At 35.1% G+C, this 14263-nt stretch overlaps 1 protein-coding gene across 2 annotated transcripts in view; it reads right to left on the bottom strand.

Annotated features, from left to right (window-relative positions):
- The window catches only part of TMEM131 (transmembrane protein 131), a 91450-nt gene that overhangs the window by 42153 nt on the left and 35034 nt on the right, over window positions 1–14263 (bottom strand). For both annotated transcript variants that reach the window (XM_030448987.1, XM_030448996.1), the window contains exons 4-11: window positions 12832–12900; window positions 6944–7067; window positions 5991–6107; window positions 4883–5005; window positions 4123–4203; window positions 1432–1582; window positions 1263–1319; window positions 270–331 (exon numbers count right to left, since the gene is read on the bottom strand). In XM_030448987.1, the coding sequence (XP_030304847.1) occupies window positions 270–331; window positions 1263–1319; window positions 1432–1582; window positions 4123–4203; window positions 4883–5005; window positions 5991–6107; window positions 6944–7067; window positions 12832–12900 (784 nt within the window). The remainder of the gene's footprint in view (window positions 1–269; window positions 332–1262; window positions 1320–1431; window positions 1583–4122; window positions 4204–4882; window positions 5006–5990; window positions 6108–6943; window positions 7068–12831; window positions 12901–14263) is intronic.

The following is a 14263-nucleotide window of genomic DNA, read 5'->3' as shown; positions in this document are numbered from 1 at the left end:
TCATTCACTTGAATGGGAGTTACTGTTCCCAAGAACAAAAGCTTACAGGGACTCAGATATTGCAGGCAAAGCCTATAAATGTTGAAACAGCTGTTCCAAGAAGGCTATGAAGCAAATTAATTTTTCTACTCATTGATTATTTGCCTTATGTTTTCAGTCACATATCACCTAGCATCTAATTCTGAATATGGTGAACATGTGAATGATCAATTTTTATGACAAAGTAAATCTAAGTAGAAAGTTTCAAACTGAAAGGAAATAAAACTTACTGTAATTGGCACATCTTTTGTTCCTGAATTTAATAAATGCAGATTTAAAATTTTTGGCAGATCTGTTAGAGAACAAAAAACACACCTGGCTGTTAGGCTATTTTAACATGAAAATGATACACAAAGTCACCTGCACTAGTTTATTTCTCATGTAAATCCACTTCTGTTTAGTGCTTAAAAACTTAAGACTAACAGGACAAGCCAAGAATCTGAAGCACTTACTAATACACAAAAGAGTAGTTTTTAAGTCATTACATACTTCAGCTAACTACTTGTATTTCTAATGCATTAAGACGTGAACAGGTTAAAAATACTACAAGGAATGACTTTGCCAGATGTACCTATATTCAGCAGGAAGTACTATTTTAAAGTCCTTACATGCTAAGTAAGCTGCAATTAAAAGTACTTCAAGCTACATTTTTCAGTTGAACAAAGATATATACTGGTTTTCTTTAGCAAAGATTTCCTTTTATAGTTCCAAAAGATACCTTCAGCTTTACTACTTTCTGCCACATAGATACATTTTTTAAATTTAACTAAACAATATTAATTTAAACTGTAAAATTTTAGGCACAGTTATGTAAATAACACTTAAAATCATGTCATAAGTAATAAATTTGATTAAATTTCAATATTACAACTTTCAATATTCCTTGTGTCTGAAAATTATTAAAGCTTATACAGATGTAAAGCAATCTGTTCACAAATTAGGTAAACTGACAATCGTTTTTACATTAAACCATGTGCAACAGCAGAAGACTAAAGATATTACTAGACTTATAACTGGATGTGCAATCTACTGTTTGTTCACATCTAAAGTATATTTGCAGGGCAATACATATGTGTAACATATTGTTACCCTGCTTTTGAAACTCTACCTTTTAAAAAGCATCATTTCACAAGGAGCTCTGAATAGTATAACAAACATAAACTGGCTTTCTTCTTCCCATACTACTCCTTATAAATACTTTTGAGACCCGATGAACAGTTTACCTTGTGTTCGTAGTGTACCAAAATCTAGCATTTCTGTTGATGAATAGATTCCTGGTGCTTTAAGGGAAAAAAAAAAAGAAAAAGAAAATTCTTATTACACTTAAAAAGTTAATTAAGCTTATTTAACTTAAAAAACAAAATATAAAAAACCAATCACATTTCTACAAACCTGTAGTTACTTCTACTTCAACAGGGAGAATGATAAATTCTGTGTTATCTGAGGCATTTGTTTTTATTCTAATGAAGGCTGTATGATTATCTGCTTCTCTTGAAGAAAAGCTGGCTCTCATCACTCCTTTTGTTTCGTAGGGAGGTATTTCCTAATAAATGATCAAAGCACACCTGTGAGACTGCAGTAATTACAAAAAAAGGTATCACACAAAAAGTTACAACAGGAGGACTGAGCATAATTGTAGGAAGAGAGAGCTGTAATAGTAGTAGGAGATAGGCTGCATGTTATTATAAGCACCATTAAATTCAGTAGAGATAATTACAACTACCTAATATGACACTAATTAAAAATAGGTGTGTGCAAAAGAGCTTTGGTGTCCCATTTGAATTAGATTTCATTTATTAAAATTGTGGTAAAGAGAAAATAGGCTAAATTGACAGAATCTACCAATGAGTAATATCTACTCAAAGATGTTATTGAGTGCAGTAAAATCCAACATTGTTTTTGTAAACTCCAAGTTGTTTTTTTTTTATATACAAAACAGTACAGTTTCAGCTACAGAAACAGACATCAAAACCATCTAACTACACAAAAATTAAAATGATGCATAATTGCAAGTAGCCAGAACTTTGGAGAGCTGCAGCTTCTAATCATCAAGCAATTAAGATCAAAAGTAAAAATTTGTTTTACTTTCTGTACCAATCCTATTCCATCAGGTCCAATTTGCCCTAAGGATTTGAAAGGCAACTCTTCCTGTATTTGCTGGACACAGCTGTAGCACAAGACTAGCTTCAGAATCACTACTGAAATACTAAGGGCATATCATTGCATATTGTCCCCCATCACATATAAGGGATGGGGAACTGGACATTGATTTTTTTTTCTTTTTCTTTTTTAAATAGATTAAAACTTTGAAATTTGGAGTGTCTTCCACTTGAAATGCAAATAAATATAACAGGAAGTAGGATGCAAGCAGTCCTTGCATCGACTGAAATGGTTTCAGCTGACATCTTTCTTTCATGTTTTTGATGAAAGAAACTTGACAGGAAGTAATCCACCTAAGTGCTTATTGTCTTACAAGTCTCTTCTGTGCTTTCTGTAGTACAAACTCATAGCAATCCATTGTGAAGATGAAACTATATTTCCAATGGCACATAAAGTCACACAATGACTATAGATAGGTTCTTTGTGAACTACTGAATGTCAAGTAATTAGTTTCAACTGCTACTTCTTGGTAAGTCTCTCAACTAAAAGTTCTGGGCTTCCACTTAGTCACAGACCAATGTATTGCCATAATTTGTTAATGTTTCAAAAGATGCAATTCCACTGCATATGTGCAACCAGGGACCCAAGGTTTGTCACATCTCTGAAGTAATTTCAAACAGTGATTACAAAAATCTTCCTGCATATGCCCAGTGCTTCATCCAATCACTCAAATATTTGGCATCAAAACAATTTCAGACAGTGAAGCAAGTTCATATGTCAAGGCATTATCATGCTGTGCCAAATAATTTCTTCTACTTTGCAGCTTTTTCTTACTTCAGAGCAGTGCTTGACACAGCCAATACAATGATGTATCTGGATGTTTACTGGTTTAAATTACTTCTATTTACCTTACTGTTTTGAAATACCAGTGGCTGATATGAAAAACAAGAGGATTAGTGCTGACTAGTAGTAACCTAACTGCCTTTCCATGCAATAAATACACTGGAAGATTTCACAGGGATGTCATCATTGTTTTAACTGGCGACCTGGCTGAGAGAAGCTGAAAAGCTGTGCTCTGTTGAAAAGCTACACGCTGAAGAAACAGGACTAGAAATAAGCAAGACACTTAAAAATCTTCTATTGTTTTGTTTGTTGCTCTAATCTGCTTCTTACATACCTACTAAAGAATATAGAATTCAATGTTCCCCTTGAATTACCTTTTGTCAATAAGGTAGGGACTATCTTCAGAAACAATGTAATTTGATTAAAATGCTGTCAAAATATTAGCACCTTCATTATTTTAACATTTTAATGTGTATCTCTGCTTTCAGTATCTGTGTAGTCCTTTCACTGCACTTTTAAAATACATGTGATTTGTATTCACACTTGTTTCTGACTTCTGTACCTAAAATCTAAATCCTGACATTCTCATGGGACTTTTTCCAGAAAAGCCAGGAATTAAATTGAGGTTGTCCCTTCTAATCTCATTTGGAAATACCTTGGCTTTAGTCATTACAACAGACAGAATTGTCTGTGACTATTAAGATGCATTTGAGCTACAAAGAACTTTTACAGCCCAATGCTATCATTGTCTCTCCAAGACAAAAAAAAGTAAATCAAAAAAAGGAGTCATTCTAACTTCAGAGAAAAACAGCTTTTGTATCTAGTTGGAGGTTACCAACAGTATGATATACAGGCCTCAGGTAAAGTAATTTACGTTTATTTCACTTAAAGATACCAGCAAATGCTACTCCAAATCTAAGTGAAGAACACAACAAAACAGATATAGCAGAATAGTAATGGTTTCTTTCAATTCCTAGTACCATACAATTACCAGACACTGTTAGCATTTCAATTTTATGGGTATTTTTAATAATTACACGACAAGAAACAAAACTGGTAAAAAATGTCTTAAAGCCTAAAATCATAAAGTAAAAGCTGTCTAAACAAATACAGTGAATGATACAAAACGTGACTACTCACCCACAGCTTCCTTGTACCTCCTTGTTGACCTGTTGGAAGCTCTAAATGGAGATCACCTCCACTGGAATACATTTCTACCACCTGGGGTGGATAATAGGAATACATTAACAACTCAACTTTAAAGGGATCCCAGGTATCATAATGTGTCATGTCCTGTTAGCAACTATTTGACCACTGAAATGTCTTATAAATTGATTTTTTCAAGATAAAGCAGGCATTTGTTAGTGTTACACTCTGTGCTTTCTGTAGCATTTCTGTTTATGGATCAATTAACTATTAATAGGCTATTCATCTAACTGTTTGGCTAGGTATAGACAGCAAACCGACCTTAAAGAAAGAATGCTTGCCAACACAACATACTAGGGTACACTGTAAAGAGACCTTATGGTGTGCAAAACAAGCAGAAGGAAGCTAAGAGGCATGTCTGGATTAAAAGCGTAAAATCTATTTTGCTTTGTTTGCTTCAGTACCTTTCATAATTAACAATGAAGCTGAATTCTTTATTTTGCAGTAATTATGACCACTTTAAAAATAGGAATTTCAAAGTAAAAACCTCAGTTTAGCAAATTAAGAGAACTGTGAACATAATCTACAATTTCTAGAACAACTGATTTGCATTTGAACAGAAAAGCATTTCTATAAATTGGCCTCAAATAGCTTTATGTTCAAACGGAATTTTAAGAAGTACCAAAAATTAACAAACCTTGAGTTTAATATCATAAAAATAGCTGAGCATTTAGTCCTTTTATCTTAGGCTCACCTGCAAAGGTTCACTGTGAGGGTTATGTATATTTATTATAGGAGAAAAGCTGCTATTTACAGGAACTCGTGCCCCAATAAAAGGGCGCAATCGATAGGGGTTCGGGACTCCAATGCCAAACACCTGATTCAGAAAAAGAAAAACAGCTTAGATAGTTGTATGTAACCACTGCAGAACCTAACATACATGTGCTAGTTTTAGCAACATACCAAGTACTCTTTTCCAATTAATTTTATAGTATACTTTTAACCAAAGTTTTAAAACCAGTATCATGCTGAAGCACTGAAATAAAGAAAATTGCTTCATTTGACAGCTAAAGGGTATTTCTCATAGCTTCTACTTACACTGACATATTGAGAACAAAGAAAGTCAAAATACCACCTTTTTTTCTGATACTCTGAAACACTTTATAGCATCTAAAGGTTAAGAAGATGTGAAATAACCTTTAACCATACCACTAGGAGAGGCCTTCAAGGCCAGGTTGGATGGGGCTTTGAGCAATCTGGTCTAGTGGGAGGTGTCCCTGCCCATGGCATAGGGGTTTGAAACTAGATCATTTTCAATGCCCTTTCCAACCCTAACTATTCTACTGTTTTATGATTATGGAACAAACTATCCATATGGAAAGAATTGCTCTTGTTTCCAAAACATTGCCATGGCAAGAGTCATTCTCTTTCAACAACAGTCCCTCTTCAGACTCTCTCAACTGTATTTATCTCTCAACTGGCTTATCTTCCTCAATCAAGTAATTTCTTGCCAGCTTAATAAATAAAATTGTCTTGCCACTGGATCAGATGAGTAGAGAGCTAAAGAATGAGCTAGATCACTGCAATGAGCCACTAAAATAACACACTAATAAAGCTTTTTGGGAGGATTTAAAACCCTATATAATTTCATCAACCTGGTTTATAGCATTGCCCTACAGATATTTACAGTGGTACACTTTTGTGTTACAAATAGCAGGGATCTCTTCAACTTGGTTCATAAAAAAACCAACAAGGACAAAAAAACAACCCCAGTGTGCCTATATCCTTGGATGGTTAAGCATGCCATAATGGATCCTGCTCTATCACAGCACAAGATTCCTGAAAGCATGTAGTTTTCTTACCTGGTAAGTAAATACCCCATGATTAGAAGTGTTAATAAATAAAGTGTTTTCTACATTTCCCACTACTCTTGCGAGGAAAACAACATCAAAAGATGTATTCCCTCCTGGAAGAATTTTCTGGAAAACAAAAAAGTAAGGAAGCAAAGGAATAAGCAAAACTATTTATTGAACACTCTCCACACTGCAGATGAACAAGTTTTTGTTCTACAGATGATCTGTGTTCTTTATAGAAAACTGAAGTTAGAAAGTCTATTGCATATTGGAAAAGAAAAAGAGCACAAGTTTCTGATTTAAAAAAAAATGTGTAGCAAAATAATAAAAATCCCAGTATTTTAGAGCTATTATCCAGCACAGGATCATATTGAATTTAATTTTTATGCTAAATCCTGAACTTAGGAGCTCAGTTTATCACAGAAATATTTAGGTCTGATGGTTAGTTTACAGACTGTTGCAAAAAGGCAAAGACTTCCATAACTTAAAAAGCTTCTTTATGGACAGGCCCTGCAGACCAAACTGAAACCAGAGCACTACATCTGACAGTAATGTGGTTAAGACTAAACCTTTTTGACACCATGCTTTTTGACTTGCAAGCTCCTGTAACATGAAGTGATTGATTCACATACACCGGACTTTAAAATTTTCAGAAAAATGTTAAGAAAAGCTTGTTCTTGTATGTGCTCTAAGGCAACAAATGCTTAGTAGTCACACTTCAGAAAAAAAAGGAAATCTGCTTTGGATCATCAGTTCCAGCAGAAATTTCTGCTGTGAAATATTTTATTTCTTCTATTCTAGTATGGTTTGTGTCTGTTTCTGTGCTCAGTTCATACTTGCTTGGTAAAGTATGAGATCAAGAACTGCAGGATCTTAACACATTTCGGTAATTATTCTAGTAAGTAGCTCATTTAAGGAAGGGAGAGAAAACAAGCTCATTTTGAGAAAGCAAAATAACTTACCCTATTTTGAAAAAATGATGCATGAAAATGTGATGTTGTAGCAGATATTGATACTAATGTAATTGTTTCTTCTGAGCTAGGGTTATGTAGGTAAACTTTTTCCATTTTTGGCATTCCAACTGGCCTGTCAAAACAACAGAATATTTTTTAAGTGTTAAGATGTCTAGAAAACACAGCACTGGGCTTTGCCCCACTAAACGAGTAGGAACATAACAGTGATGAATACTGACACTAAAATTTTGCATTAAATGGGGCTATTTTTTTTTCCACATAACTTATGTAAATTTTACCTTGAGCAATTACTTAGTTAACAGTTTTCCATTGTTTTATAAATAATAATTATTTCATAAATAAACGCTTGAGATGAATTCTAGACTCTAAGTTTAAAACAGTCAAACAATGCCACACTTTCTCAGTAACGAGAGACATGCTAAAATTTATTCCACAGACTTTAGGCTTGTTTCTTTTTGCTTATGACAGCTGACATGACAATAAACACTCCAGTTTCACCAATTACTTTTCAGATTTTGGCATGTCCTCAGAATTTTTTTCATGTCTTTTAACACATACATGTTAAACATCAGCACCAAAGCACTAATAATGTGTGTAGATTGTAATTTGCTCCAAATTATTTTTTGGAACTCAGAATAGTTAATGTTTACCTAGGAAAGGTGGCATCTTAATATGTAAAGCTATATAAGTTTGCTTGATTCAAAGGTTGCATTGAATGGAGGATTTTTTGACAGTAATCAAACTATACCACAATTTACAGATACTGAAGTAATGGATAGAACCCCATGTTTATGAAACATGGCTTAAACAGACAGAATCTGAAGTTCATTATATTAAAGAACACAATTATTAACTTTCAATAAAACTGCATCATCACTAACAGTAGAATGTATCTACGCTCTGATGTAAATCTCCCAAATCCTAATTTCATGTCTTCTACTTTCAAGAAGAAGCAAATACTTGTTCTTACCTTTCTTCCACTGTTAAAAAGTTCTCATTTTGACTTCTTTAACTTAGCTACTATTGAAGGCAACAATTTCTCTCCTTACTTTTTACAATACATAGAAAACCTAACATCCAGTTAAGCCAAAACACAATAGTATCCACAACTGTTGCAAGCATACATGAGGATACTAGAAAAGGAAATCATCTGTGATGTTTTGCATTAAACTGCTGTGACTGCTATGTTGTTCATCAATAGAATAAAACAGTAAACCTACACACACCTCTCCCTTTGCTGGGGAAGAACTTAGATCACATCAGTGTAAACAAGAGCCAGCCCACCAAAGTCTCAACCTTACCCTCAGCAACAAATCAAAACCAAGCCACCATCCATCTTGCCCACCCATGTCACCAACTGTGATCTGAATGGATCTAGGAGTGTAATATACTGTTATTTGATTTGGCAGCATTTTGCAGTCTTGCATGATATGTGAAGAAAAACAGAAGTAGATTTGGACTAAATGGTGATTTACTGTCAACGATTGCTTTCATTTAATAATGAAAAATTCATTTTGCAACACCTGTTAAAAATGTCAATAATTTCAATACACTTCTAATGTGTGAAAGTTTAAATGTATTGTGTAAACATTTGGCTGCACATTACAGATACCTTATAAGTCCTTTCACCATTTGTAGGTATACTTGTCTAAAGCATAAGCAAAGTAGCCATTTGGGTAAACTCTCTAGCTGATAAAATTTTGCACTATTTACTATTTAAAAATCAGAGTTCTCTAAGACAATAGAGGATGGGAAGTTCAGCAAATTGATCTAAGTTACTTCAGGTAATGTAAGGTCTCAAGATCTGCAAGGAGGTCTCAAATACTTGAACATTACCAAGCAATTGTTTTCATGGCCAGCTCAAGCTTTCCCAGAATATCCTGCCAAATCTAGAGCTCACAAACAAGGAACATGAAAACTTAAAAAAATCCTCATTTGAAAGGAAATGCAGAGCAAGACTATTGACAGAAAACTGATAGACAGATTTTCAGAATACTGTCCTTTCACAGAGAACACTTTGTCTAGAGGATGGGATCTTGCACTAATTGAGTGAAGCAAGAACCTCCATTTACCACAGAAGAACATACCAACCAAGGATTAATATATTACTGCTGCTAGAAGTATAATTTCATATATTACCAATAACTTAAATGAAGGAGCAGTAAGATGTGAGCTTCACCTTTAAAATAATTACACATTTTAAAATTTTAATAAGTAGCTCTAGCTTATATTATGTTAGTATCATAAAACACTCAATACCCAAGTTCTCCATTACCAGAACTTACTTCTATCAAAAATGTAATTGCAAGTAACTTAAAAATTTACTTTTGACATAGTCAGAGTTGAATTATCACAGATTAAGGCAATGTGACTCAAGTTCTCCCACAAAGCAGGTGGAAGAACTGTATGTAAAGTTCCCTGTAAGAGCATTCTTCAGACTTCACCCAGATGGGCCACTTGCAAGAGCTCTAATCCAAAGACTTGTCTCAAACACAGCAAGCCACATAGATAATGACTCTCGTGCCAAAATAGCCTCCGAGCAACCAACTCCCAAAGAGATGGAAGTTGATGTAATGGTTACTGCCTGCAAGTTAGAACACCTCAACTATTCCATTCCCATCTAACAACAAGGGAAAGTAACAGACTTAGAGAGAGATTACAAGGAAAAGAACACAGTTAAGAATAAAGGCAGCTACTTGTGAAGTTGTTTTTGTGGGGAGAGTTTTTTCTTGTTTCTATTAAAGCCTCAAAACTCCAATATCCAACATATTGCAGAATTTGTTCCAGACCAAGAATGGTGTTGCTTCAGAAACCCAAGCAGAAGGCTTTCACATTAAGTGAATATTCCACTTAGTCCAAGCCATCCCCTGCAGCATTGATATGGAAGAACCTGCCACAGTTCCACCCCATTCTCAGAAGCTTAACGTGTACAGAGAACACTTGGGATCTCTCCAAGTGAGCTAAAGATTTGCATAACCTAACATACAGCATACATTTCCTTTGATAAAGGTCTGATTAACTGGTCTTCCTTGAAAGTGGCAAATATGACATTGTTTATTTTATACTTGAACAGCATTAACACATGCCACCCCCCAACTGATATAAAACACAAGTATAGGGCCACTGTACTCTCATCTTCAGGTGGAACACAGGAAGTGTGTCTACAGCACCCCTTTTTCAACTCCATGTTGATTTTGATTTTCTGAGATCCTTAAATAAAATAACTTCTAATAAATATTATTTCTGCTCAAGTTGGCATGTTTTTTTAAACACATGATTTATCCAAGCACTATTAGCAGACTACAAATGTCACAGGAAGAACAAGTTAGATTAAAACTGAAATTAAATATTGTAACTTTCTTTATCCCAGGGACGACAGCTCAGCATAAACACTTTGAACAAGCTTGTTCTACAAAATGCTTTGTGCTGCCTATTAAAAAAAACAAAAACAAAAACAAAACACTGCTGTACAAAACTTATCCAGAAACTAAATATGCAGTTTATGCCTCTCCTAAAATCCATTATTAACTGTGAGAAAATAACAGAAGACAGGTGAGCAGGACTGTAACCATGCTCAAGTGACTTGCAGCTGGGGTGTCAAAAATCACACGTATCATACTAATTGCTGTTCAGACTTGTGTGTTGGACAAGTATACTATCCCTGTTTAGATAAGATGGGCTTGTGATAGACTTGGAGGCAACCCTATCACATATGCTTGAGATTCCTGCCCTGCTGTGGGAAAGATCAAAGCACAGTGGTAAATGATGCCTGTGCAAATCCCTGACATGCAGGCGAAGACAAGGTTCAGTGATCCTCTAGCATGGACCCAGCTCTGCGGTGCCTGCATCCCTGCCTGCATGCCTCTGCCTGGGTGCTGCTTCAGGGATCTCCTGGTTGGTGAGGTAATGAAAATAAATTTATGCTTTGTATTTCATCCATGGTTTTGTGGTTGTTCCTCCAGCCTGCCTGTGCCAGCTCACACATTAACAAAGAAAAGCCAGAATTTGAATGTGAACACCCTATTTTAAAAGGCTGAAAAGCCAGATGCTTAAGTCTGCATTGTTTTACTTCCAAGGAGCTTGGCACCTGCAGTTTGTTCCCACCATAAGGTTGAGTTACTTGGCATTTCTCAGAGTTGGTTCAATGTTACTTAAATTTATAACTACATCTTCTAAACTTTTTGACACCTAACTTAAGGATTTAATAAATCAGAAAACAATTTCTACCTGAAAGTATGACCTAAATTACAATAGATAATCTAACACATATTCTAAGAGGAAAACAAAACACACAAGATAAGAACAGAACACATAATGAAACAAGATATGATATAAAGGTTCCTTAGTTTAACTGACAGAAGGCAGCAATCCCCCAGTGCAGTTCCACTGTGCAGAGCCCTTCCTAAGAAATTTGGACTGTAACACTGTACTAGTTATATACCACATCTTCAGTGCTTTCAGCTCTGACAAGAACAGCTTACATAAGAAACAAAAATACAATGAAGAACAGCTTAAAGAATTTATGATAGTCTGGTATCTATTTTTAGCATGAAAAAGAACAAACAAAGTATCTTGGGAAATCTGCAAAGCAAGTACACATAGCTTTCTTCACATAAGCATGCAAACTCTAGATGACTATTAAAACCATGATATTTCGAAGTACACCAACCAAACATTTTATTAATATTAGAAAAATGTGTATAAAACACATTTTGAATATCAGATATTATACTTATTGTGAACCAAAACTTTTAAAATTTTGAGAGAAAATAAACATAAATCAATAGGTAAGTGTACAGTAAGTCTAACAATGAACTCCTCTACAAGTCTGAGTTTGTACTGCACTCACAGGTATAATTTGTAAACCATAACCTAAATTTGTTAACGCAGAGATGCAGCAGAGCAGGATTTACCACTAGGAATTTCATTATTTGGTTTTGAAGCTCAATATCGTTTTACCTAGGACCAGTTACTGACACTGTAAAAAAAAAAAAAAAAAAGCAGCTATTCTGTGACAAGGCACACCTGAATTGTTAACAGTTTAGACTGGAAGAAAAGTGTTTGAAATGTCCTCATTGCATTTACACTGTGTTAAAGTCTCAACCATGCACAGGGGCTGCTCCCCCATGCATCCCCAACTTCAGAACTGATTTTGACTGTCGTAGCTATGATTATACCTACTTATACACAGTAAACAGTTGGGGTAAGAAAAATCAAGACTGAGATATTTGGAGAAACTGATTTCAAACAAGTAGCTTGTTGAAAAAAATTGAACTTTGCTCCCCCTTTCTTTTAACTTTAGAGAATTTAGAGTTAAGTTTGCTGTAAGCCATTATATGCAGCCACTGAGAAACAGCAGTCAGCTGCAAGGTGAAGCACAGAGCTGGGTTCCAGGAGACTGTGTTCTCCTTGAGGCTGTATTTTCACAACTCTACAATATTACTCTTCTAATAATAAAAGTATTTTTTTGCCACCAAAGCAACAGTAACGACTTATGTACAAGCAGAAAGGTAACCTCACTTCAGTACATTAAGTTCTAGACCTAAAACTGGCTTCACTCTACAAAGTAGGTTTACAAGTACATAAAAAGTAAGCATAAATACTTACACTACCAAAACCATGGCAGCTGATAGGCAGCTACATGATGTTTAACACAAGTGTACACCAGGTCTCTGGAACACATAGGTCAACTACACGTACAGACAACCACTCAAGGGAATTTATGTATACCATCTTCTCCACCTATCTTCTCCATTTATCTATACCATCTTTCTCAATGCTGTTGAGATAGTTTTTTTGATAGTTTTTTGTTGTTGGGGGATTTTTTGTTTGTTTTTTCTATCTAAGCAAAGAGCTAAAAAGTCTTAACAACTTACTGTTCATGGAAATCCAGCATTGGTGGCTCAAACCGGAGAGGTCGGCAATTTCCCCGATACAGGGATACACTGCAAGAGAAATGAAAATGCTGTAAAAGATACTGTTAGATAATATTTTTCTTTCTCCTTTCCCTTTCTTATCACAAATTTCCCTTTCTTAGCAAAAGATTTTTTATAGCCACTTACACCAGTCTTCAAGAAAGATTATGCATGAGAACAAATCTTGGCAATTAACTGAAGTGTTAGCCATCAGTATATAGAGGAAAACTAAGTGAAACAGTAAGCTAAATAGATTTTATCATCTTTCACAGCAATATCCAAACGTCATCATCATCAACGTAAGAAAGTCATTTACATACACATCATCATCTTCTCTAGCTACATCTACACTACCATGTAAACAATTTTGGACACACTTGATGGTACTGGGGCCACATGGGAGAAAAGAGCCCACATCTATACTGTTAAAAACACAAGTCTCCAGAAGACAGCGACTCTGCTCTAGGAACATAGCTTGGCTTTGCCTATACCAACATCTAACTGGGAACTCACTCTTCAGGAAAATACTCATTGATGAAAACTAAAACAAACACCACTCAGTGCAGCACTGAAGACCATGTAATACCTGGAAACATACTCTACTACTGCTTATTCTCCCAGTGCACACTCCTTCAGTAATGATTTTCAAAACAATTCCACCAACTTCTTCCAATTTCAAAACCGAACAGTCAGCCAGCACCTTTTTTAAATTGGCAAATATTGGTAAAAGGACATATCTATTCCTTTCATGGAAAAGTTATGAGAAATATTTCTAGTATTTACAAAAATTATAATGAAGATCTTTCTTCCAGAAAATCCTGTCAAGAGTCACTTGACCTAACTGGAACAATTGCAACATACATAATTCTCCACATGCAAGAGAATTCTCAGACTGCCTAGCTACATTATCCTGATTAGTCATTAGGACAACACACAATTTTTAAATGGCTAAAGTTTGGTAAAGACACCTACATCATAACAAATGCCAGCTCTTATAATAGAAGTTAACAACTGCAATAAGATTAAAATGGGAACAAGCAATATTGGAACTCCCAAATTTTGCCTACTGAGCAGCCAACATGAGCCAACTTGCAGCAGACACACAAAATGATGATAATGTCTGTTTTTCTGGGCACTTGCTCACTGAAGCCTGGATACACCCATGGGTAGGGCAACTTTAGAGCATAATGACATTAAAGTTAATTACTACTGTATGCATGTAGAGCTATGGCTCCTGGTCTTGTATCAGATTTTAAACTTTTTTTTTTTTCCTTTTTTTTCTTCCCTCCCCCTACTTCTCCAAGTTTTCTAACCTTCAAAGTTGAGAGGAACAACATGAAAAGGAAAAGATGCCTCTGAATGAGAGAAGAACTACTGACATCTGCCAACAAGC

The sequence above is a fragment of the Calypte anna genome, chromosome 1 (assembly GCF_003957555.1).
Source record: "Calypte anna isolate BGI_N300 chromosome 1, bCalAnn1_v1.p, whole genome shotgun sequence".
NCBI lineage: Eukaryota > Metazoa > Chordata > Aves > Apodiformes > Trochilidae > Calypte > Calypte anna.
The sequence above is the reverse complement of the archived record's forward strand: the minus strand, read 5'-3'. Positions and strand labels throughout refer to the sequence as shown.